This window comes from Amblyomma maculatum, chromosome 7 (assembly GCF_055883805.1).
Source record: "Amblyomma maculatum isolate TAMU_Amacu chromosome 7, ASM5588380v1, whole genome shotgun sequence".
Classification (NCBI taxonomy): Eukaryota; Metazoa; Arthropoda; class Arachnida; order Ixodida; family Ixodidae; genus Amblyomma; species Amblyomma maculatum.
In genome coordinates this window covers 64,138,996-64,164,838 of record NC_139350.1, presented here as the reverse complement: position 1 = coordinate 64,164,838, position 25,843 = coordinate 64,138,996, and the positions used below count along the sequence as shown (strand labels likewise).

The following is a 25,843-nucleotide window of genomic DNA, read 5'->3' as shown; positions in this document are numbered from 1 at the left end:
GCGGATGAGATTCAGAAGTTCGCAGGGGTCAAGTGGATGCAGCTAGCACAGAACCGGGTTAAGTGGAGAAATATGGGAGAGGCCTTCGCCCTGCAGTGGGTATAATCAGGCTGATGATGATGATGATGATGATGACTAGAAGCCCATATATCATTGAAATCACTAAGTAGTGCAGTTCTACCATCCTTGCCTAGGCTTGATAAGGTTGAATAAGTAATCCCGCCAGGTCCAGGTGCAGATGAATGCCGACAAGATGCAAGAGCGGCGTCTAATTCAGCTGTTGAAAAGGGCAAGTCGTATTGATCATTCAGCGAAGGTGGCACAAAAACCTCTGAAATTGGTAACTGTGCCTGGTTTGTGCCCACAACCATTTTAGAAAAATCTTCAGCTACGTCAACTTCATTGCGGCGTGATAAAGGGCCAGGGCACGAAAAGGGCGCCTTTCTTGACGAGGTGCGCGCAAGCTTCTCGCAACATGCCAGATACGCGACAGGGGCTTACGGGGATTCAGTGATGAGCAGAACTGTCTCCAGCGTTGTCGTCTTAACTTCTCCAGGTGGCGCAAAACTTCTCATTTAGCTCGGCGAGAAAGTGCGAGATCTTGCGCGGATTTCGTTCTTCTGTACTTCCTTTCAGCCCGTCAAAAAATCGCGCGAAGCCACTCGAATTCCACGTCGATGCTGGATACTGTCGCCGGCACAAAAACATAGCGAGCGTTCTCACTGAGTGAGGGAGTAATAAGGCCCTCTATTTGAGATGGTGACTGGAGGTCCACGCTGGAAGTCTGCACCGATGCCCTAAAGGCGAGCCAGTCTGTCTATTTCACATGAGGCGAAGTGGCAGGTGCGAGCCACTTGATGCATACGTACAGCCGTGAGCAAAAGTGGAGAGACCGCCACTTCGGCGGCGGGAGCACTTGTGGGGCCGCCCCACGGTGCTGCTATCAGCCGCGCTTGCTCGCTGCGAGAGTGCTACGAGTGACGACGAACTTCCCCCTCGCTCTCTCGCGGGTGTTTATCACGCCTGGTAAATTCCAAGCGCGGATTTCGGCTACTCTGCTGGTAAACGGTTGTGTCGAAGAGTAGTGTGAAAAAAACAAGTGAGTAGTTGCCGAAGGGAACATAGTGGCAGCTGCTCCCACTGTCGGCGCGCTTCGGCGGTAACGCCGTCGGTGGCTTGCCTGACTTGCATGGCACGCTACAAGAAAAAAAAGCGAGGGAAACTTTGCTCGAGCCTTGAGGAGCCGCTTTTCAGGCCTGAGTTTCTTCCTTCATCAGTAAACAGCTGTGAGAATGCCAGGTGGGATCGCGGGAAAAACACAGAAAAGAGCTGTTCTTCAAGAACTAATGCATCTGCATAATGAGAGCGCGTGTGAAATGCAAGCAGAGCCTTGGTGTTGCGCTTTAAGTGTAGCAAAGTTAGCATAGTTTCAACCCTTCCCTGTGTCAAATGGGCATAGGGTATCTTTACTGAAGTTATACGTTATGCGTGTGAATGGTGACGGCCTTGTGATACCAGTTCTCTATAATAGAGCACACTATGCACGGAGTCATATTGCACATTTGTGAGTCTGATGCTCGCGATTTGCGATGTCCGTGAGCGACTGGTGCACCAGAAATGAAACTGTCGCGCAGTAACGGAGCAAGCGGACGGAAACGGGGCGTCAAACCCCTTGGCTCCAGAGTGGTAAAGGGAGGCTTGATTTTAGTTTCATTAATATTTCGCGTTTTCTCCATGCTGAAAAAATAGTAATGTTTTGATCGTCAGTTGGGAACTCATCTTTTGTTTTTCTCATCTAATGCACCTAATAGTAAATTCCAGTCGGCGATCTGTAACAAGCTTTTTTTGCTTCATTAAACGGAAAGCGCATTTCTAAGGAGGATTTGGATTCTGATGCCGAGTTCTGAATGGCTGCTGCCACGCCTGGAAGTATTTTCTGCTTCTTCGTTTGCTCACTGCGTTGCCCCAGATCGTACTTCAGCCAAAGTGGAGACACACCGCTGGTTCCCGCAGGGACACCTTGTGTAATGAGGTGTTGGTGCTTGGCGCCACCACGGACCCTGAGCCCCCATACCGAAGCTGTAATCCGTACCGTGGCGATAGGTTGAAAGGTTGAGGGAAGAAACCGTGAACGGTGGCGGTCGAGGTCGTGGTCAAGCCTCGGCCGACGGGCTCCCCACCTGTCTACCAGGTGTGGCGCTCCCGGACCTTCCTCTGCATATAAGGGTGAAACAGAGGTGACAGAATATATGGAACCCTTAGACCACCCATAATGCATGGAAAAACATTCATCAAAAAAACTTGATCGACCTCCGAAAAGGAGTCGCACCGAAGTGAAACAAAACATCACAACACCAACTGAGAACTTCCCAAAGTTTCTTGTCCTGCGCTCATTATCAGAGTCTAAACCTGTAAATGAGCTCTCAGTTTTTCTGATAGCCAGCTCGCTGAAGGCCATCATTGGGGCTAACTATAAAGCGAAAAAACTAGGATCTGGTGACTTGCTAATAGAGGTATCAGACAAAAGCCAGTCTGATAAACTCCTCTTAACAAAGACATTTGCTCACCTTGACGTTCAGGTATCGCCCCACCGCAGTCTTAACAGCTGCCAGGGAGTGGTTTCTGAGCGAGACCTCTTAAATGAAACAGAATCAGATCTCCTTGAGGGCCTACAGAACCAAGGTGTAACAGCAGTACGAAGAATAACAATCAGGCGAAAGAATTCACAAATAAAAACAAAACATATTGTTCTCACTTTCAACCGGATCACACTTCCTGAATTCATCAATGTGGAATTCATCCGATGCAAAGTTAGCCTGTACATACCAAGCCCCCGCAGTTGCTTCAAGTGTCAGCGGTACGGGCATGGTAGCCAGACATGCCGAGGACGCCTTACCTGTGCAAAATGCAGCGCACATGACAATGCAACTGATAATTGCAATGCAACTGACTTCAAATGTGTGAATTGTGAGGGCACACACCGTGCATACTCACGGTCCTGTGTGGCCTTTCAGGCAGAAAAGGAAGTGATCAATCTGAAAGTAACCGAGAATATATCATACGGTGAGGCGCGGAAGAAACAAAGTTCTCTCCTCTGCTCCCTATGCTGACGCAGCCCGTAGAGGGGCCAGGCCGCGTCTAGTAACGGTGGGCACGCAGTGCAATGCTGCTGACGTGCTCCCGCCACGGCTCCTCACTAAGCAGCCACCGGCTGCTCCAATCTTTGCAATTCCGGAGGTCACTTTCTCCCAGACCTCCGGGACGCCAAAGACATCTGAGAGGAACTTGGTTCCTCTGGCAAAACCTGCCTCCATGCCTTCACCAGAGGCGATGGAGGTTAGCGTGGACTCCACAGCGTCAGTGGCGCCTAGGGAGTCCGCCAATGAGAGGCGGTGCCTGCCGGACCGCTCCAAATTGAAAAAAACATACGCCAGTTAAGCCACCTGATAAAGGCGGCGAGTCTTAAACCCGCTGTCTCATCCACATCCCGCACTTACAAAAATGGCTACTGAGAGTATCGTTTATTGGAACTGTCGGGGACTACTAAATAATCTGGATGATGTATATGAAATCCTTGCCGAGCACCAACCAAACATATTTTGTCTGCAAGAAACCCACTTAAAACCAGCAGACACAAGTTTCCTCAAGCATTACCTCGTATTCAGGAAAGATAGTCAAGGCAGCACTCACCCCTCTGGCGGTGTTGCCATTGTAACTCAAAAATCAATCCCATGCCGAAGCATCTCCCTTAATACAGACCTAGAGGCAGTGGCAATACGAGCCTTAATTTTTGGTAAAATAGCAACAGTGTGTTCTCTGTACATTCCTCCAGATTATAGGTTATGTAGCGAAAGTTTTGAAAAGCTAATTGATCAACTTCCGGAACCATGGCTGCTGGTCGGAGACTTTAATGCACACCATCCATTATGGGGATGTTACAAGAACGGACTCCCGAGGTGTGCTAATCGAAAAATTCTTATTGTCCTCTGGATCATGCCTACTTAACACAAAAGAGCCAACATACTACAACATACTACATAACACATACACATCCATAGATTTAGCTATTGGCTCACCAATGCTCTTAGCAGCTACAGAGTGGGTTGTAATTAACAATCTTTATGGAAGTGACCATTTTCCGATCACTGTAAAGTATGCAGGTAATAAAAATGAAAATGTGTCTAATCCTAGAAAGTTTAAAGAATATGCAGCCAACTGGGAGATGTTTAGGGAACACTCATCATTGGCCTGTTCACCAGTTACTGACTTAGGCGTTGATGAAACTCAACGCTTGATCACGCTGCACATCATAGAGGCAGCAGAAAAATACATTCCACTGACGTCAAGTAAGCCACGAAATAAACGAAGACCCTGGTGGAATGCAGAATGTAAGACTTCTCGTGAAACTCAAAACAGGGCATGGTCGAAACTACGCCGATACCCCACAGCCGAAAACCTAATAGCCTTTAAGGGTGCAAAGGCAAATGGCAGGCGTATTCGACGCATCTCCAAGCGAGAAAGCTGGTCATCATTCCTTTCTTCTGTGAACTCTTATTCTGATGCACACAGAGTACACAACAAGATAAGAGCACTCAAAGGATTTAGCACAATCCCAACGCCCCTTGTCAGCACCAGTGGTGACTCTCTTGAACATCAAGCAGACACACTAGGGCAACACTTTGAATACATATTCAGCTCAGTACACTATACAGATTCCTTTTTGCGGCACAAGGCGAGAGGAGAGGAAGCACATACATGATAAAAGACCATCCTCAGGAGGATACAATAGCCCATCCACCATGCAGGAGCTGAAGATTGCGCTAGACACATGTGGTAACACAGCACCAGGTCCTGACAGGATCACATACGGAATACTCAGGCATCTGCATGTGAACACTCTTGAAACCCTACTCTGCCTGTATAATAAAGTATGGGCCACAGGACGCTTTCCTAAATCATGGAAGGAAGCGATCATCATCCCAATATTAAAACCCGGAAAAGAACCCACACTTGCTGCTAGTTATCGGCCTATCGCACTAACCAGCTGTCTATGCAAGCTTTTTGAGAAAATGGTAAATCGTCGCCTTCTCCATTTCCTTGAATACAATGGTCTTCTTCATCAAAACCAAGCTGGTTTTAGAGCTGGGCGGTCAACAGCTGATCAGCTCATTGCCTTTGAGTCTTATGCAAGGGATGCTTTTGTACATAAACAACATTGTTTATCTGTCTTTTTCGATCTTGAAAAAGCATATGATACCACTTGGCGCTATGGTATCATCCGCGACCTCTTCTCTCGGCATCACAGGGAACATGTTGAATACAATTCGAAGTTACTTGTCTGAACGGACCTTCAAAGTTCGTGTTGGCAATGCATATTCAAAGCAGTACATTCAGGAAAATGGTGTCCCTCAAGGTGGTGTTCTCAGTTGCACACTTTTTGTAGTCAAAATGAACTCTTTAAAAAGCGTGCTGCTAAAAACTATTTCTTGTTCTGTATATGTTGATGACGTCCAGATAAGCTTCAAATCTTGCAACTTGGCCATCTGTGAACGACAGACGTGTAAACAAATTGTCCAGGTGGGCTGATGACAATGGGTTTAAATTTAACTCTGAAAAGAGTGTTTGTGTACTTTTCTCTAAGCAGCGTGGCATCAGGCCTGACCCCAACATTACACTGGATGGTCAAAGCCTTGTCTTTAAAAAGGAACATAAATTTCTTGGCGTAGTTGTTGACGAAAAACTTTCCTTCATTGCCCACATAAAACAGTTGCGACTGAAGTGTCTCAAAGCAATGAATTTGCTAAAAATTCTCTCTCACCGGTCATGGGGCACAGACCGTGACTGCCTTCTGAACCTTCTGAATAGTGTAGTTCTATCACGCATTGACTATTGCTCGATGATCTATGGGTCAGCATCATCCTCTGCGCTAAAACTGCTCGATCCCGTGCACCACCTCGGCCTTCGCCTCGCTACGGGCGCTTTTCGAACTAGCCCAATTGCTAGCCTCTATGTCGAGTGTCGAGGCGAACCGATGGTCACTGCAACGAAGGAGACAATTTACTTCTCTAACTTATGCTATGAAGGTACTATGCCAACTGGACCATCCATGTCGTCGACTCCTGCTTGACAAAACTGGCACAGCACTTTTCTCAAAAAAACCATCTCTAACACCACCATATCCAATCAGAGTTGCCACGCATATTGAATATCTGGATGTTTCGGTTACCAGTCTTCATACAACTTCCATAAAAGACCTAATTGCTCCTTGGGAAATGCACGGTGTTAATTGCGACCTGTCGTTTCTTGAGGTGGGGAAGCACGCATCCCCTATTGCCATACAGCGGCACTTCATGTCAGTACAGGCGAGGTACACTTGTGATGAATATTACAGCGATGCTTCAGTCTGCTCAAGTGTCCTGTGCAGCACATGAACCGCACTTTTCACTTTCAAAAACACTGAACAGACACACAAGTATATTTACCGCTGAATGCTATGGAATCCTGCTAGCTGTGAGCCACATTATAGGAAATAAAATACAGGCATCGATCATCTATACTGACTCCCTCAGTGTTTTAACGTCACTATCCTCTTGGAAGTGGCATAATAAGAACCCAGTCCTGAATTCTCTCTATAACACCCTTATGTCTGCCTATAAACTAGAACTTAAAATTACGCTGTGTTGGATGCCAGGCCACCGCTGTATACCAGGTAACGAGGCAGCTGATAGTCTTGCTGCATCAGCTGCCCTTCGATACACTACAGACATTGATAACATATCATATCAGGACCTCAAGCCACACATCAAAAACATGATTCGACAAGAATGGCAAGAGGAATGGGACGCAGCAACAGAAAATAAACTACACACAATAAAGCCAAGGATAGGCAGGTACACCACAGAAAAACAAGACAGATTTAAAGAAGTAGCCCTGTGCAGGCTGACAATTGGTCACACATACAAAACACATACATATCTTTTAACCAACTCTCCTGCACCACACTGCTCGAGATGTGGTGATCGGCTTACTGTCATCCATTTTTTAATCATATGTGCACAACTGGAACAAGAAAGGAGACGTCATTTTCCCTCCTTATTTACTCATCAAATACCTGCACACCCATCCATTTTTATTGGCGACAACCCAATGTTTCCTTTAAAACAGGTGCTTAAATTTTTATCACAAGTAGGCTTTTTACATGGAATTTCTTATCGACGTGGGTCTCAGCCCGCTCCTCCTTGAAAGGACGGATGAGATCTTTTAAAGCATCTACATATACATCGCACATCCATTATATATCGCAAATTAATTTTAGGCCCTGTACACCATTGTTTTTAGCGATATTACAGAGAGAATGCATTTTTAAGCCTTATACACCACTGTTTTTTATCGCTTCATGAGACATCACAACTATCCCATTACATAAACTTGAGTACACCGTTAACCTTGAGTTTGGCGCTCTTTGGCCTGAGTCGCCCTTGCGCCATTAAAATCCATCATCATCATCAGATACACCGCTGGAACTGCGAGAAAACTGCTTGACAGCGTCATCTCACGGTCCGTGCCTATATGCATAGTGCGTACTTTTAAATATTGCTCTCCTGTTCGCCCAAAGATCTCCACAAGGCAGAGGTTTTGTGTACCAAACCGGAAAGTACAGCTCATTATTCTCATGGTGAGAGACTGTATGGTAGAGCCAGCCGCCTTATATCACTCGATACCTATTGTGCGCCCTTCTCGCGGCGAAGCTGAAGATCAGATTGCTTGGCATTGAGTGCATATTTGCGGAATAGGCTCGGCACGCTGCCAGAAGCAACGTGCGCCTCCCACACGAGTCCTGATTGATTTGGTACAGCGAATACACCAGAAGGAAAACGCAAGGCACTCTGGCTCCCCGCTTCATGTAAGTTACCACAAAATGCCGGGCACTCACGAGATCTTTATTGCCTTGAAAACAAAACTTATGGTGCTCTAATACTACGTAAATTGACCATTCACGGCAATTACACGAGCTGCACGGCGCGCCATAGACCCGTATAATGCTGTCGTGACGCTGGGACTAAGTCGACCCGGCCTTCACTTGGTAGCGTGCAGAGACTCGGGGTTGAAGTAGGATTGAATCTTCGAAGTTGGTGAAATATGTACAAGCAGGTTTAATGGCACTTTGAGAAAACTTATTTACAATATTTACACGAAAAAGAAGGGTACATCAGCAAAATGGCAAGCGTTAAGAGTTCATAGCGAGAAGCGACTGGATGAGCCGTTTACCCAGGGCTCAGAGCGACATTTCGTGCTCTGCAGCGTCCTTAAAACCCCCTATGTCCAGCCCCTCTCTGAAGATGCTGACCAACCAAATCCAGGGCACGCCCCTCAGATATCGGCATCCAATCGAACACATCACTGCACTGATGGTCTGAAGCACTGACTGGTCCGGCATTAATTCGTTGGGCGTGATCACTTGTTGGCGGGAAAAGCTTGGGAACGGCGAGGAGAGGAGGTACATTTCTATTCTTCAGCAAAGAGACCACAGGCTGGTTCTGACAAGTGGGTTTACTTCTCAGAAACTCAAGTGCACGTGGGCGCCGCATACGCTCCCAGCATTGTCCGTTTTCGACAATTGCAAATCTTTCCTGCATTCCTGGGAAATCACTTAATGGCTGTATGCGTCATGCTCCTTTCTTGTCCTGCACGTCAGCGGACATGTCACTCTGTCGTCTCCTTTGGAAAGTAGGCATTCCTCACTGGACGATAGGGCTTCTCGACTGGAAGGGTGAACAAAAGAAAGAAAGCACTTCCTGCATTTCCCGCAGGGGGACGTTTCTTTGTGTTTTTCCAGACGTTCTCTTGACAGGGTCAATTTGGCATTTGCAGGTTGTCCACAAAGCAAAACAGGCTTACAAAACAGGATTCCTGGAAACAGGCTCACTTAGAGCCATTGGACCATCACCACATATTCACAATACTTTTCCATGCCCACAGGCGAACAATAGAGCGCGCAAATGCGGATGCACGGTCGTAACAGCCTCCTCCCCCGCCAGAAGAGACTCGGAGGGCAGCAGCCGCAGCTGCTGCATGAAGAGACGACTTAATGGCCTGCACGTGAACGCTTGAAGCTCGCTGTTGCTTGTCGCGTTGTCTTGATTGTTGTAGGCCAAATTGCTCGAGCTGTCTGAAACTCAACCACATGTCGAAGCAAGCACTCGGCTCCCGTCTGAAGAGACCAGGTTAAAAGAAAACTGCCATTGTTGTTCGAGAAAAGCCCACTCTCAAGACGTTCAGGACCCACGTATTCCTAGAAAACCAAACGTGCTGCTTTACATAGTCACACATATACAAGCGCACGAGAAAAAAAAATAAAACCTGATTATCAATTTGGATACATGGTGAGGAACATCTCGGACCGCTTAGAAAGAGCGGCTAAGCGCGTCCGCATTCCCATTTAACTTCCCCTTTTTGTATCTTATTTCAAAATTGTACTGCTGTAAAATCAAGCTCCACCTAAGAAGGCGACTGTTCTTCGATGTCGCAGTTTGCAGCCAAGCCAGGGGACAATGGTCCGTCTCTACGGTGAATTTGGCCCCTCCAAGATAGCACTGCAATTTTTGAATGGCCCATACAATGCAAGCGCATTCTTTCTCTGACGCGCAATAAGCCCTCTCTCTAGTACTCAGTTTTCTGCTCAAGTAGAGCACGGGGTGCTCATTACCGTCGTCATCTCTCTGGCAGAGAACAGCACCTAGCCCTCGATCACTGGCATCACACTGGACCGTGAATTCCCGGTCATAGTCTGGAGCTCGCAATACCGGACGGCTAATCAGCACAGCCTTCAGGTTTACGAAGGAGGCTTCCTTTTGTTCGTCCCAGACTACATTTGTCGGTTCTGTCTTGCGGAGAGCGTCGGTCAGAGGGCTAGCCAAAGCTGAATAGTTAGGGATGTAGTGATTGTAGTACCCAGTCAGACCTAGGAATGCTCGAATTTCCGTCTTCGTGCTCGGCCGCGGATAGTCTGCTACCGCAGAAATCTTAATCTCGCTGGGTTTCCGGAAACCCTGACCTACATTGTGACCCAAGTAGTCCACGGTCGCCCTTGCCAGGCAACATTTCTCGGCCTTTACGGTTAGTCCAGCTTGACGCAAAAGGCTCAGTACAGCTCTTAGATGTACCATATGGTCCGCCCATGAGTCGGAAAAAACCGCAATGTCATCTAAGTAAGGCACTGCGAATGTTTCACACCCCTTTAAAACCCTATCCATGAGTCGGGAAAAACAAAATGGAGCATTTTTGAGCCCGAAACTCATCATTGTTGGCTGGTAGCTGCCCGTCGGAGTGACGAAAGCCGCGTATCTGCTGGCGCGTTCAGTGAGCGGTACTTGCCAGTATCCTCGAGTAAGGTCCAGCGTAGTCACATATGCCGCTCTACTGACCTGTTCTACTCTCTCCTCAATATTCGGAATAGGATACACTTGATCCCTGGTGAGAGAATTTAGCTTTCGGTAGTCTACCACAGGCCTAGGGTCTTTACCTGGAGCTTCTACTAAGATCATAGGCGAAGCATAATCGCTTTCCGAGGGTTTTATTACTCCCAATTCCAGCATGCGAGTTACTTCCCTATCCAGAATTTCTCTTTGCCTTGGAGAAAATCGGTAGCACCTTGATCGCACTGGCACGTCTGAAGTCAGCTCAATATCGTGCTCAGTCAAATCAGTTCTGCCTGGCCTGTCCACGAAGCAGGCCTCAAACTCTGTTATTATCTCGCCCAGATCGGACAGCTGGGATTTCTTTAGTTCTCCTCTCTGCTCCGTCTTTTTGAGAAGCTCCTGAGCGTTGCTTCCTTTTCCGCTGAGGCAAATCAAGTTGTCCCCCATCTCCTCGGGAAGGTTTAACGTTAGATTTACCACGGCTTCCCTCTGCACATAAGGCTTCATAAGATTGCAATGATAAATGCGCACTTCTTTACGCCTACCGGGAATTTTCACTGCGTAGTTAGTGTTAGAAAGCTTTGCAACGACTTCAGCCGGTCCTTCCCACTGTACTTCGAGCTTATTCTGCCTTGAACTTCTCAGCAACATCACCTGGTCCCCGATACAAAACGTCCTTTGACGGGCTGTCTTATCATAGTACACCTTGGAACGAGCCTGGGCTGACTTCATGCTGGCCTCAACGAGTTCCTTAGTGTTATGTAAGCGATTCAAGAGGTTCAGAATGAATTCTACTACTGTTGGGTCTTCTCCGCGCCCCTCCCAGGCTTCGCGCACCATTCGCAAAGGTGAGCGCAGTGACCTTCCGTACACCAACTCGGCTGGGCTAAATCCAGTGGATTCGTGCGGCACTGACCGCAAAGCGAAAAGCGCTGCAGGCAGGCAGGTATCCCATTCGCGCTTGTTTTCATAGCACAGTCCCCTCAGGACTCGTTTGAGAACAGAGTGCCATCTTTCTACGCTGTTGCTCTGCGGATGATGGATCGAGCTATGCACTACCTTAATGCCGCATCGCTCGAGAAATGAGGTGGTGAGGACACTCGTGAAAACGCTACCCTGATCACTTTGGACCTCGGAAGGGAATCCAACTCGTGCAAACACTGACAGCAGCGAATCCACTACACTCTCGGACGTCACCTCGCGCAGCGGAACAGCCTCTGGAAACTTTGTGGCTGGGCATAACATAGTGAGGATATAACGGTACCCTGACTCTGTCCCAGGAAGTGGCCCAACTACATCTATTACTAACCGGTGAAACGGCTCGGTAATGATTGGTACTAACACCATCGGAGCTTTCCACTTATCTTGCGCCTTTCCAACCCGCTGGCACGTGTCGCATGACCGTACAAAATTTTCCGTGTCCTTAAAACATCCAGGCCAATAGTATTCTTGCAACAGCCTCTGCTTTGTTTTCTTTATTCCAAGGTGACATGACCACGAGCTGCCATGGGAAAGTCGCAGTAAGTCTCCGCGGTACTTTTGGGGAACGACTAATTGGTCCCGCTCTACTCCGCGCTTATCCTTGAATAAGCGATACAGCACTCCCTTTCTCATCTCGAAAGAAATATTGTTTGCTGTCTTAGTGGCGCGGTGGCGCTCCCTTATCTCCTGTATCTTGGGATCATTGGCTTGCTCTATAGCTAAGTCCTCTCGGGTTCCACTTAAAAGTCTCGTGAGATTACTAGACACTGGCGGCAAGAGGTTACTCTCAAGAACGTCCTCATTCCGCGTCTCATCAAGCTCCCTTTCAAGTTGACATATCTGAGATGCCTCGCTCTCAAAGTTTTCTGACCTGCTATCTTCCGCATTTACCACTGTTTTAACTGCCGTTTCCTCCGCTGTGGATTTTTCTGGAATGAGCAGTGTAGCTAGTTCTCGCGCCTTTGAACGTGTTAAGGCTTGCACAACTCTGTCTCCGAAAAGGATGCCCCTCTTTCGCAGCAGCATGTCCGATTTGTTGGAGAACAAATACGGATAGCACTTAGGAAGCTTTCCTGAAACGGCAGCCTCGGTTGTTAATTCGCCGAAAGGGCCCTCGATGACCACGTTCGCGATCGGCAAGCACACACTCTGTTCCTCAACTACCTGTCGGATCCATGCACACTGTCCTGTATAGTCGGAAGGCGATACATACGCCGGATGGACAACATCCATCGTTGCGGCCGAATCGCGCAGTACCTTGCAAGGCTTCCCGTTGACTACTAGGTCATGCAGGTAAGGTTCTAAAAGCTGCATATTTTCATCGCAGTCCCTGACATACGAGAAAGCAATCTTTTCTTTCCGGCAGTTGACGGCAATGTGACCCTGCTCATTACACCTAAAGCATGTGAGCGGCTTCCTAGCCTCAAGCTTTTTCTTTGTGTTCTGCGCGTTGGTCACTTCCCCACTTTTCTCACTGCCGTCCTTTCTAGGGCGTTTGCCTGAAGAAGCCCTCCTTTCTTCGTTTGCAAATCTAGCAAAGTGCCTTTTCTGACGGTTATTCGCACTGAACTTGGGATTGCGGGGCCTATCCACTGCTGGGTTGCTGAATTGTCGGCGCGAAGCGTACTCCTCAATGAGTTCGGCAGCTTCAGTTGCCGACTTAATGTCGCCTCGGTCCTGTAACCAATTTCTTTCTTTTTCTGGGAGGCAGTTATAAAACTGCTCCAAAAGAATTCGCTCGATTACAGCGTCCCTATCACTGTAGGAATCTGTGCTCTTTAGCCACTCGCCCAAATTTACTCTTAAATTGTACAGGAATTCAGGGTAACTCTCGTCCCTGGACTTAGTAGCGTTCCGAAAACGTTGTCTGAACGCCTCGGCGCTAAGCCTATACTTTCTCAGAAGGCAAGCTTTGACCTTCTCGTAGTTGTCCGCGTCCTCCTTGCTTAGCCGCGCGACAACCTCCGCTGCCTCGCTGGGCAGAACCGTCAATAATCTCTGAGACCAAGTGTCTCGCTGGAAGGACAGTTTTTCGCAGGTTCGCTCAAAGTTAGCCAGATACAGACCGATATCCCCTGATATCACATATGGCTGCATGTACTTTGACATCTTGAAATCTGCCTCCTTGTTGAGATGAGGTACCGCTAGCTGGGGACAATCGCCCGACCTCTTGCTCAACTCTAGTTCTAATTTCCGGAGCTCAATTTCTTGGTCCAGCTTTTTTGCTTCTCTTTCAAGCTTCTCACGTTCGTGCTCCCTTTCCTCTTTTTCCCTCTGACGTTCGCGCTCCCTTTCCTCTTTTTCCCTCTGAAGTTCACGCTCACGCCTCTTTTCCTCTTTTTCCCGCTCTTTCTGCTGTCTGAGCTGCTCCTCCTTTTTTTGGGCGATGAGGTTCCATGCTTCACTGAGCTCCTCATCATCGGCTCCCAAATCTGTGATTGCCTTTATAATCAAAGGTTTTCGTGCCAAACCTCTTGTATCAATTCCCAATTCCTCACACAATTGCAACAGTTCCGGTTTCTGCAGCTTTTGTAGGTCCATGATCGCTCCGAGTGTCGGCTACTTCCAAAACAACAGTGCAAACTACCAAACCTAAAGGCGTTTCAACACTTTTTACCAGTTCTAAAATCTAACCCTGTTCTAGAACCTGGTCCACATCAGAAGAAACGCCAAGCACTCACCCACACATGCGATCGATGTTCCGAGCTGCTCTCTTGTTGGCCGATTGTTGCTCCTGCTTGTTGCTTGAGATGCCACCTCCGATCACAAGATGTGGCTTGTAGATTCTGATCCACCTCGAATCACCAGATGTTGTAGCTTGTAGATCCAGATCCCAACGCTGGTCACCAGTTGTCGTGACGCTGGGACTAAGTCGACCCGGCCTTCACTTGGTAGCGTGCAGAGACTCGGGGTTGAAGTAGGATTGAATCTTCGAAGTTGGTGAAATATGTACAAGCAGGTTTAATGGCACTTTGAGAAAACTTATTTACAATATTTACACGAAAAAGAAGGGTACATCAGCAAAATGGCAAGCGTTAAGAGTTCATAGCGAGAAGCGACTGGATGAGCCGTTTACCCAGGGCTCAGAGCGACATTTCGTGCTCTGCAGCGTCCTTAAAACCCCCTATGTCCAGCCCCTCTCTGAAGATGCTGACCAACCAAATCCAGGGCACGCCCCTCAGATATCGGCATCCAATCGAACACATCACTGCACTGATGGTCTGAAGCACTGACTGGTCCGGCATTAATTCGTTGGGCGTGATCACTTGTTGGCGGGAAAAGCTTGGGAACGGCGAGGAGAGGAGGTACATTTCTATTCTTCAGCAAAGAAACCACAGGCTGGTTCTGACAAGTGGGTTTACTTCTCAGAAACTCAAGTGCACGTGGGCGCCGCATACGCTCCCAGCATTGTCCGTTTTCGACAATTGCAAATCTTTCCTGCATTCCTGGGAAATCACTTAATGGCTGTATGCGTCATGCTCCTTTCTTGTCCTGCACGTCAGCGGACATGTCACTCTGTCGTCTCCTTTGGAAAGTAGGCATTCCTCACTGGACGATAGAGCTTCTCGACTGGAAGGGTGAACAAAAGAAAGAAAGCACTTCCTGCATTTCCCGCAGGGGGACGTTTCTTTGTGTTTTTCCAGACGTTCTCTTGACAGGGTCAATTTGGCATTTGCAGGTTGTCCACAAAGCAAAACAGGCTTACAAAACAGGATTCCTGGAAACAGGCTCACTTAGAGCCATTGGACCATCACCACATATTCACAATACTTTTCCATGCCCACAGGCGAACAATAGAGCGCGCAAATGCGGATGCACGGTCGTAACAATGCCGGTACAACACTCGCGCTCTCGCACAGCCTGTTCCATTCCTGTTGCACAGCACTGCACAGTTCATCTGATGTAGCCATGCGTAAATTCCGGGCTGCCAGTTCCTTTTTTATCATCCCCAAAACATTCTTAATCGGGTGTAGGACAGCACCTGCAGGTGGCCACTCCAGTGTGCGGATTTCCAGCTGGTTCAGGTGTGTGCCCACGGCGCGAGCTGTGTGCACAGGGCTCCGATCCTGCTGAAACAGGAAGAAGCCGTCGCTGAATGGCCCGCCAAGCACATGGGGGATCAGCTCCTATTCAGTGTGGTAGCATATGCAGATGCGTTGAAGTGGCCCTCAATGCACACGAGGGGGCCCAGACCATCCTTGCTGATGCAACCCCACACCTGCCACATGAGAGCACGCTTGACGTGTACTCTGGTAGATATCTGTACAACAGGAGCGTGGACGGAGGTAACGAAGAGAAAAAAACAGGTTTATACGATCTCTTTAGACCAAAATGATATATTACAAATCTGTATTGGAATTTGATATTTGAGAATCTAAAATCAAGACCTTAACCTTTTTTTTTTTTTTTGCGAACGGATACTGCATAAGGCCCGGTATTGAATAAGAGAAGATGAATTACACTGCTACCACTGTGACAGACCATAGCCATGAGAAACATTTATCTGATGCGCCGAAAAGAAATGTGAGAATTGCATTATTTTGAAGCAATGGCACCAATGGCTGAAGGGCGCTTAATTTAACGTCAGTGCTTAAGTCTTTTTATGGCATCTGCTAACGTTTACGCGTTTTTAATACCGCAGAGAGAAACAATATTAAACCCGCAATTCAGCTAAGTATGCGTATAGAATTGGATACTCAGCATCGGAGAAACGGTTTTCGCATAGCTGCAGTTAAAGGGGCGCCAGACCTTCTGCTGCTGGTCCCACCGACTAAAGAAAGTACTCTCGTCAGAAAATACAACCTCCTTCCAATCGGTGGCCGTCCAGTGCTGCACGGCTTGTGCAAATTGGAGCCGCTGAAGCCGTTGCCTGCTTGTAAGGTATGGCTTCTGGGCCGCAACAGAGTTGCTTAAGCCTGCTTCTTTGTGAGGCGTCTTCATATTGTTGACGGTGACACCTGAAGACCCAAGGCTTCACTTATCTCGCGGGAAGTAATGAAGCCACAACAGCTGCGACGATCAGCTGATCCGTCTCTTCGTCGGTGATCCGTGGTCGACCGCTGCGCTCCGCATCATCAAGTCAGTCACCTTCATCCCGGTATGCATGTATAGCTCGACTTACGGCATTCCTCGAATGGCCAGTAATCCGGCAAATTTCACGCTGCGAAGTGCCCTGCAAGCTCAGTTCGACGATTCGTCTTCGTTCGGCGATAGGCACCGGCGGCGACATACTTGCAAAAGACAGAGCTTGGCATGAACCAACGGCTATTATAGCCGTCATATCGGACCATGATCACGTGAGAATCGCCACCACCAAGTAAAAGCTGCGCGATGGTTCAGAAAGCGCAGTACTTGGACGCAGCAGCTTCGCCGCAATAGCGGCTCAAGATAGAGATCGATGGATAAAACGGCCTCCCAGTGTATCACCAATGACCTGTTTCGCCATCAAAATGCTTGAACCTGTGGTTTGCTTGTCACTTAAAGCGACTGTTGCGGCCGTGTTTCAATCTGGACTGAAGTGCAGGGAATCTTGGCCGTATTTGTACAAGGCTCAGAATTTCGGTAATGCAAACCTACCGCAGGCTCGCACGTAATTACAATATATTAGCCTACGAAGGACAACTATCCCTGATATGGATAGGGCCTCGTCAAGGACAACGGACCCCTACGAGAGCAAGATTTCCTTCTACTGCTTATTTCTATCACGTCATCCATTTCCGAGCGGCTGCTACAATTCGCACAGTTACTTCTCCGCCGCGCTGACTCAGTGGTTCGCTCGACTGCTGAGCCCTAGGAGGCAGGTTCGATCCAGCCGCGTTCGATGGAGGCAAAACACAAGACGCCTGTGTACCGTGCGATGTCAGCTCTCGTCAAACAATTTCAGGTGGTCGAAATTATCTAGAACACTCCAGTACGTCGTCCCTCGTAGCCCGAGTTGATTGGGGACATTAAATTCAATGAAACCGTAAGCTGCAACAGTTACCAACAGCAGCAACCATCTTTATTTAATGGCGAATTGTTTTGTGTTACCCGAGGATCGGAGAGAGAGATTTTTCAGTTTCATTGCTGTACAGACAGGAACCGCAGCTCTGTCTTTATTGTCCTTTCAAAACGCGTCATCATGCAATTGCTGTCATCAGAACGTCCCAGTCACCTGACGCTGTAATTTTTGATACGGCACTCTTCTCCAGATTCAGCAGAAGGCATACTGAGGTTGCAGGTATCGTGAATAAAGGTAAAAAATATTCTCACGTCTCATAGCACCCTAGTAAACTTTGTGCCGCTTCGCAAAGAAACCTGCCTCAAACGCGAATCATTTCACACACCCGCAGCCTAAATAAATAAAATTAGCATTTCAAGAAACAACACTACTAACGCCAAGGGGGAATTGTTTCTATTCTTTTTTTTTTTTTGAAGAATTTGACGGTTTTGTCAGCCAGCCCTTGCGGTAGTGTCCCATTCATTTACACTGTACCCAAACAAAGCTTATCATACGTGCTAAGAAAATAACAGATAATGTTATGTGCGTTTTTGTCTGCAGTACCTTCCAAGCTTACAAAAAAGACCAGTCGCTCATGGACATCGCAAATCGTGCGCATCAGACTCACAAATGTGCTACATGACTCCGTGCATAGTGAGCTCTGTTACAGAGAACTGGTATCGCAAGACCATCACCATTCACACGCATAACGAATAAATTCAGTAAAGGTTCCCTATGCCCATTTGACACAGTGAAGGGTTGAAACTATGATCTGCTTGCATTTCACACGCACTCTCATTATGCGGATGCATTAGCTCTTGAAGAACAGCTCTTTTCTGTGTTTTTCCCGCGATCCCAACTAGCATTCTCACAGCCGTTTACTGATTAAGGAAGAATATCAGGCCTGAAAAGCGGCTCCTCAAAGCTCGAGCAAAGTTTCCCTTGCATTTTCTTTCTTGTAGCGTGCCAGCCGCCGACTGATTAGGCAGACAAGCCACCGACGGCGTTACCGCCGAAGCACGCCGACAGTGGGAGCAGCTGCCACTACGTTCCCTTCAGCAACTACTCACTTTTTCTTTTTCACACTACTCTTCGACATAACCGTTTACCAGCAGAGTAGCCGAAATCGGCACTTGGAATTTATCAGGCATGATAAACACCCGCGAGAGAGCGAGGGGGAAGTTTGTCGTCACTCGTGGCACTCTCGCAGCGAGCAAGCGCGGCTAGGGTGTCTCGATGTAGCGCGCGCTGGTATCGAAGCACCCTAAGCGCGGCGAGATAGCAGCGCCGTGGGGCGGCCCCGCAACTGCTCCCGCCGCCGAAGCGGCGGTCTCTCCACTTTTGCTCACGACTGTACGTTGGTATGTGATCACTCCCATGTGTTTCCACATCACCACACCAAGAAACAGAGGGATGGAGGCTTCTGGAAACAAACGCCACATCCAAGCAGCTACTGTAGGTTGTTCCGCGTAGAAACGTCGGCGAGCCGTCATTTATATTGACGAGATTTTGCGTATGCATAAAGTCTGCCAGATCTCTTCCCCGATTGCTCATTATGGCACTACTCTACTGAGGGTAGTGAGAATTAAAGTCGCCCACAATAATACGAGGAGCTGCACAGCACTGGACTGTTGAAAATAGATATGACTTGTCCAAGCCTCCCTCGATGGCATATAAGCGCCAATTACAGAACATACTCGTCCTTTCAGGGTTAATGTCACACAAATGTAGTGATTCGTGTTGTGGGGCTGTAGAGCATGGCGGACGTGAACAGTGTCTTGGCGTACACATACCAGCACTTTGCTTGTTTCGTCTGCTTCTCGAGACCATAGCAGAGCATCTGGGACCCTAATCAAGCCTATGTTATCACCAACATCGAATCCTTGCAGAACCGTGCTGTGCGTTTTATTTTTTCAGACTACTCACCTTTCACAAGCGTCACAGCATTAAAACAACGTGCTGAACTGGAAGACTTATCATGTCGTCGTAAACACGCTCGGTTAACACTTTTCCATAAGCTTTATCACCATCCCCTACTGCGCAGTGATTTGTTTCAGTCACCTGATGTCGTTTTTCCGCGACTTGATCATGCCTACAAAGTTAAACGCGCAAAGTGTCATTTATCATCTTATGCCAATTCAATCATACCTCGCACTATCATTGAATAGAATAACTTGCCATCGCACATCGTTACAGAAGCTAACATAAAAAAATTCCAAGGGCTACTTCGCTGTGACGGAAATGTGTAGAATATTTTGGTGTTGTTTTTCTTTCCTCTTTTGATGTTATATTTAATGGTTCTTATTGTAATTGTTGCTAATTGCATCGTGTTTTTTTACAATTGTATCCCCCCCCCCTATGTAATACCCTCCTTTGGAGGGCCTTTAGGGGTAACCTGAATAAATAAATAAACATCCAGAAAGGCGGAAAGCAGCCGGCATGTTGGGCTCACAGATCACAATCACAGGAAAGCAGTACTTCTGTACCCGCTATCGGAAGTCACTCAGACGACCACGCAGGCCTCGGGCATTGCATTGCATCACTACACTGCGGCGCAAGTGCATCGTCACAAAGGTGGCGTTAGTTTGTTGCGCCATTGTGAATTATTGCAATGCTGCCAAGAGCGGCTCAAATGCGTCCAAAAACTGAACAGCAAACTTTGCTGTTTGCATGTTGATGCTAGAGAGCAGCACCCGCATTGAAAGAACAAGCTGTTTCAGCATTTCTTTCACATGCTGGCTGTCGGGGTTGTCGGAATTTTCAGCATGTGTGGCAACCAAACTGGGATGAGGCCTGGCGATGGCCTTTGATGGTAGAGCAGGCCAATCAACATCAGAGGCGGCAGGTAATACAACAGCTTCTGTCTGATCCTAGGCCTGTGACGTTGTCTGTGACATTACAGCCAGAGTATTCTTAGCGGGATTAGGCTCAGTCTGTTGTGGCACCTGAGCTGACTAACTGTAAAGTTGACTTATCCAGGCTAGGCTTGCCTTCTGATTCCTTGCGGCGGCGTCGGTGCTTGCGGCGATGAGCAGACGCAGCCGCTTCTTGATGAGTCAAATTATCTCGGACCATCTTCTTTGGTATAAGTCTTTCTTTCCGAATTTTAGGACAGTCCTCAGCCGTCGCTTCATGGGCACCCGAGTAGTTAGCACACTTGACAGTCTCCGTATGCATGTTTCATGAGGATGCGTACAGCCGCATCGACGGCAGGATACCCTTTCTCGACAAACGGCACTCAAATGTCCGATCTTGTTGTATTTGTGGCACTGAACAGGTCTTGGAACATACATCCGAACTGGATGTCTCACATAGCCCACTTTAACGTCGGATGGGAGCATGGAGGAAGGAAAGAACTTAGGAGAGGCCCTGACGTCATTTTTTTTTTTGAAGCCGGCGCGGCCGCGCCGCGACCGGACGCTACAGCGTCTCTCCTCCTCCTTTACCCTCCGCATTCTCTTTCTCCGCGACGCTCACGTACCGAGCGCCCTTAGCAACGCTGTTGCTAGTGGCCCGAGTTTTCATAGCAACAGCGTCGCCGTTGCTAATGGCCGGACTTGACTAACCCTAAATTTTGACGTCACTTCCGCCACACTTTCTCCAATGCATTGGGAATGGTAAGGGCCTCTCCTACGTTGTTTCCTTCCTCCATTGATGGGAGGTATTCAGTTTCAAACACTAATTTAACGCACTTCGAGCGGCCGAAACGATGAACATCCACAATGCGCGCCGTGATTTCATCAGCATGCAGAGACCGCTTTCACTTATCTCGAGGTCAACGTCAGTGATTACACCTGCAGTAGTCTTTTTTCCATGTGCAAGAAAGGAACACACTGGCATGTTGCCAAGCGCACCAATTCCTTTCAGCTTGTTCACTGTAGCCTCAGATTCGACATCCACGGTGAGGACATTCTTCCAGGGATTAATTCTACCCTCGTCAACTTCACCGGGAACCAGCTTGTCGAAAAACTGGGTCAAGTGTTGTCTGTTTATAACATTCAGATTTGCCGTCGCCGTTGTTGGTACGAAGGCCACGGAAAAGATTCCTTGCTTGTCAGCATTCTTCTTTGGTGACTCACTCGTTCTTGATGTTCGGCGCAGCTTCCTTTTCAGGCGGCGCGACTGTACAGGCGTGTAGCTGCTGTCAGAATTCATCTCAGGCACTGTGGAGTCATCCGCCGAGCCTGGAAGCTCCGCGTCCACGACGCTGAGGTGACTCTGCGAGTATGCCGCAGCCTGTTCGACGGTGGCGGGTGGGCGTAGGGGCCGTGCGCCCGCCATCACGAAGGATGACGAGATCACAAATAGCTCACAGCGATAAAAAATCCAGAAAAGTGGAAGAGCCCTAGCTTCAGACGTTCGGAAACCTTCACTCCTTGCTACCTCAGCAAGGAACTAGACACAAAATTCCCAACCTTGTTCGATACCGATGAATCTATTTATTCCTCAACTACGGTAAAAGTCTTTCAGGTGCACTTTTTTTTTCCTTTTATTGCATCTGATGTTTTTCATTTCCGCTTATTTTCGGCTTCTCGACTAAGAATGCGCAAGTAACAGATTTCTTCTTCTTCTGGACTCAGCCCGCGCATTGTTAGTCGAGAGGAAGAATACTGTCATTTGCTGCCTGCTGTCGCAGAGCTGCTAAGTCCTGACCCTCAACGAAATAACGTTGGTACGAACTCGGCGACTAAGGCATCGCAAATTGAGAGCCCAAGCTTCGTCGCCGCAGTGGCAGCGAGGGACGAGAGGCCGCGGTCGGTTCCTGCATATGCCAAAACTCGACGTCACCAGGTGCGACCTCGCCATCAAATATGGCACGCACGAATGCCCAAACCGAATGCTTCAACTCGTCCGAGAAGAGGAAGCGGCAAGACGATTGGCTACCAGCTGATGTCGCGCTGAAGAAAATTAGGCCTGCTTCAGGTGAACGCACCATAATAGCCTTTTCACGAACGGAGCTGCCACAGTGTTCCTCTCCTTCGAACTCGGAACAAGGGCAAAAAACAAAGCAGTCTAAAGACCCTCGGGATGATACGGGCGCTCAGCCGCATGCCGGCTCCATCGAGTTCGTCGGGATTTCCAGGGTATCGAGTGTCAACGAGGGAGTTGCTCTACTTGCATCAACGTCTACGACTCCCACATTGCCCACAACCGAACAAGACGCATCGGCTACGGCGTCTACAGGAATCCTTCCTGAGCCGGCGTCAATTATGCATCAGCAAGCAGGAAGTGCACACAAAGAAAGTTCAAAAGGTGTGTCTGAAGAGATCTCTCCCACTCATGTCACACTAGCTACCCGGACAGATTTCTACTCTGAGCCTCTTGGTGTTACTATTGGGCAACTTCATGTCAAGGGATTTTCACCAGATGTCGACAGCTACGCCGGAGGTGACGCGGCTCGTTCCGCCGTCGATGACAGGCATTCCAGCTCTTTCAAAGAAGGAAGTACCATTCCAGTTCAGGTGGTGCGTAAAATGAAATCAGAGAATTCCGTGCGACGTTGGAAGACTTGCAGTGACGTCCATCGGCTGACGCCTCAGCAAGAAAACTAATTCTCTGAGTACGATGAAGTCAATGAAATCAACGCAACCAGGAGATGCCCAGAGCCCACTGACGCTCTCTGCAATCGACGTGCTGCATTATCCCCTGGCGGAAGGTTCTTACCGGGCGACAATGCTTCTACCCCAAGCGAGGTGCAATCGTGCAGGAGTTGTTGGCAATGTTGGAAAGTCTGCAAGTGCAAGGTTGGTTCAGACAAAATATGCTAACAGTTCTGAGGGAAAGTCATTACGAAATACAGGTAGGGCGTGTGAAAGTTCTTCAAGAGTCCACGAACGAAGACACCCACAGGGAAGACGCTGTTGAAAAAAAAAACTCAAGTCCTCAGCACACCCGTTGACTAGAAAACGTAAATGGAACGAAATAGGAGAGTGGGCAAGAGAGCGTCGTGGCGGCGAGATTCGCGTGACTAGTGGTGAACACGAAAGCGATGAAAGTGTTGCGCTGTTAGCCACGGCAGATGAAGGAAACACAAAAGGCAGTGGTATACCCATTTTCTTTTCCGAAGAGTGCAGCGAACCGGACCCGATATCGCAGGCTGCGATAAGCTTTTTTTCCGTACTCGGTTCGCAGAGGGACGCCGTCTGCCCTTCAATGTTACAACTTCGTTTATCAGATGAGCCTCCCCTAAGCAGAGACTCATTAACTCTTGACTTGGGCGTGGAGCCCCGAAGTCGGCAGTCCAAAAGCAGCACGAGTTGGAAAACAGACATCAAAAACAAAAGCTACAGCCCTGAGGCGATGGAATCTCTTCATCTGGGAAAGTCAAGCATTGGTACTTCGTATGGAGGAAGAGAAGATGGTTCTGCCCCATCAACTGATGCTCCGGCGGCGCAACATTCGAGGCAAGGTACCCCATACTGGATCGAGGGCACTCATAGGAAGAGTAGTTCCTCTGACTTACCAACTTTCTTTAGCCCTGACCAGTCCTTGTCCAGAAGAGACATCAGTCTCTTGCACTGGACTAATTCGAGCAATCATCCTCCATCAGCAACCCACCATGCTTGCAGTATTGAACATAATCGCGTTCACTTTCGATCGTTCCCGAAGGCCATTTTTGCTCCTACTGCGAGAGCAGCGGCTCTTTTAACGCTCTCGAGCAGATAAGTGAAGGCATGGAGAAATTTATCCTAGAGCCAATCATCGAAGAGCAGGATAAGCTGCAGCATCATCCAGATAGTTTTGATGCAGAGTTACCTGAAGAGGAGTCGCTGCTAGAGTAGCAGGACAAGATCGATTTAGAGTTTCAACAAATCGCTGACTTTATTACCAGGAGTGACGACATTTTAGAGAAGGCTGTTTTGACGGAGTCTAGCATACTAACTTATCATGATGACCGTAAGAATAATGTCGCTTTATTGGAAGCATATAACCCTTGAAAGTTTTTCTGTCTTAATTGTTCCGGTGCTGGCTTGGATGGCCGCTGTGAAGCTAAAAGAGATGTGACACGCGAGCTGGACATCGAGGATGTTCTGGACGGAAGTGCCAGCTTGTCTTATTACTATGCATCGCGAGCGTATTGTCATAAAGACTAAGAAACATGGCTTGCCCAGCAGAAAGAAACTATCGTCAAGGAAGAAATAGCGACACTCCGCTGCATCGTATGCAAGGTGGAGTTGTCTGATAGTTTACTTTATGCTTCTTTGTTTAAATGTTTTCTGTAAGCCGATGAGCCATTTTACAAGTTCCCACTTCGCATATATTTCCCTACTTTTATTTATATTCAGGGATTTCATTTCAGAACGCGCGCTTACAGTTCGTCTTCCACCACGGTGCCCAGTATTTAGGCGTTCGGCTACAGCCAGAGCAGCAGGACTCGAACCCAAGCGCGGCGGCCGCGTTTGGATGGAGACAGTACACGAAACAATATCTTGTGTTGTACAATGCCATTTCGTGGTAATGATGCCCATCTGGCTGAAATTATTCCCGAGCCAGGGCCACTCACTATGCTTCCCCCTCCACCCATAGTTCAACCTCTGCGGGACATTAAACCTCACGTACCATAACAATCTGTCATTTCCTCAGTTTGCTATGAGGCAAACCAAGCTCCTTGTACGTGTGCATTTGTGGGCTGTGTTTTGATACGCGAGCGCTCGTGTTAGTATAAAGGAAGCTACTGTGCTACCTTCATGCTCCCTTTCATCGATCCTTCACCGAAACGCACGCTTCCCTGCACAACTCGCTTTGCACTTGCGCAGTAGGGCAGCTCGGGCGACGCCCTCTGCGAATGGGAGCAGAGCAGAGATGCTTCTCCGTTGTAAACAGTTGCATGTTGCCAGATCAACAAAGTGTGGCTGATGAAAGAAGGGTGGGGAATGGAAGGGCAGGCCCAGACCATGCGGAAAACGTCCGAGAAAGTCGCTCCGCACAGGTTGCAGCTTGCATCAGACTTTGTGTTCAAGTGCTGGAATACCATCGTGTTCAGCATTTTATTTGTAAAAATTTTAAGGAACCGGACCGCCCTCCGGAGACCCTTGCATGGTTCCAGAAAGCGACGCTGGCTGTCCTTATAATATGCGGTGATGTCCTTGAATGTATATTAGATATTGGATAGGCTCGGAGTAGGTTTCCAGACCAAGTTTGAAGCTTTGACGCATTCGGACCGGTAAGCACTTCATCTTTGGCGAGAGTGCGCATCCAAGCGTTGGCGCAGCAGATGTCAGCCCCCGTGTGAAATCACGGCGGACAGCTTCCTTGTCCACGATTGGGGCGATCGTTCGGTGGCATCTTCTAGTAGTGCCAAGGGTAGTAGTGATACGGGCGATGAAGACAAAAAAAAACGGACAGCCGTGGGCAGGAGTGCTCGCGCTTGGCCCGCTCCGGCGGCTCAAGGTGAAACGCGCAAATGAATAACCTTGAGAGCTGCAGTGCGAAGAGTAGAGCCAGGCTTTAAATTTTGGTCATA

General features: G+C 48.3%; 1 protein-coding gene across 1 annotated transcript in view; it reads left to right on the top strand.

The window, feature by feature from the left end:
• Window positions 1-22,407: 22,407 nt before the first annotated feature.
• The window catches only part of LOC146183559 (solute carrier family 13 member 4-like), a 27,207-nt gene continuing 23,771 nt past the window's right edge, over window positions 22,408-25,843 (top strand). The window contains exon 1 of the mRNA XM_084608373.1: window positions 22,408-22,463. Coding sequence (XP_084464499.1) covers window positions 22,408-22,463 — 56 coding nt within the window. The remainder of the gene's footprint in view (window positions 22,464-25,843) is intronic.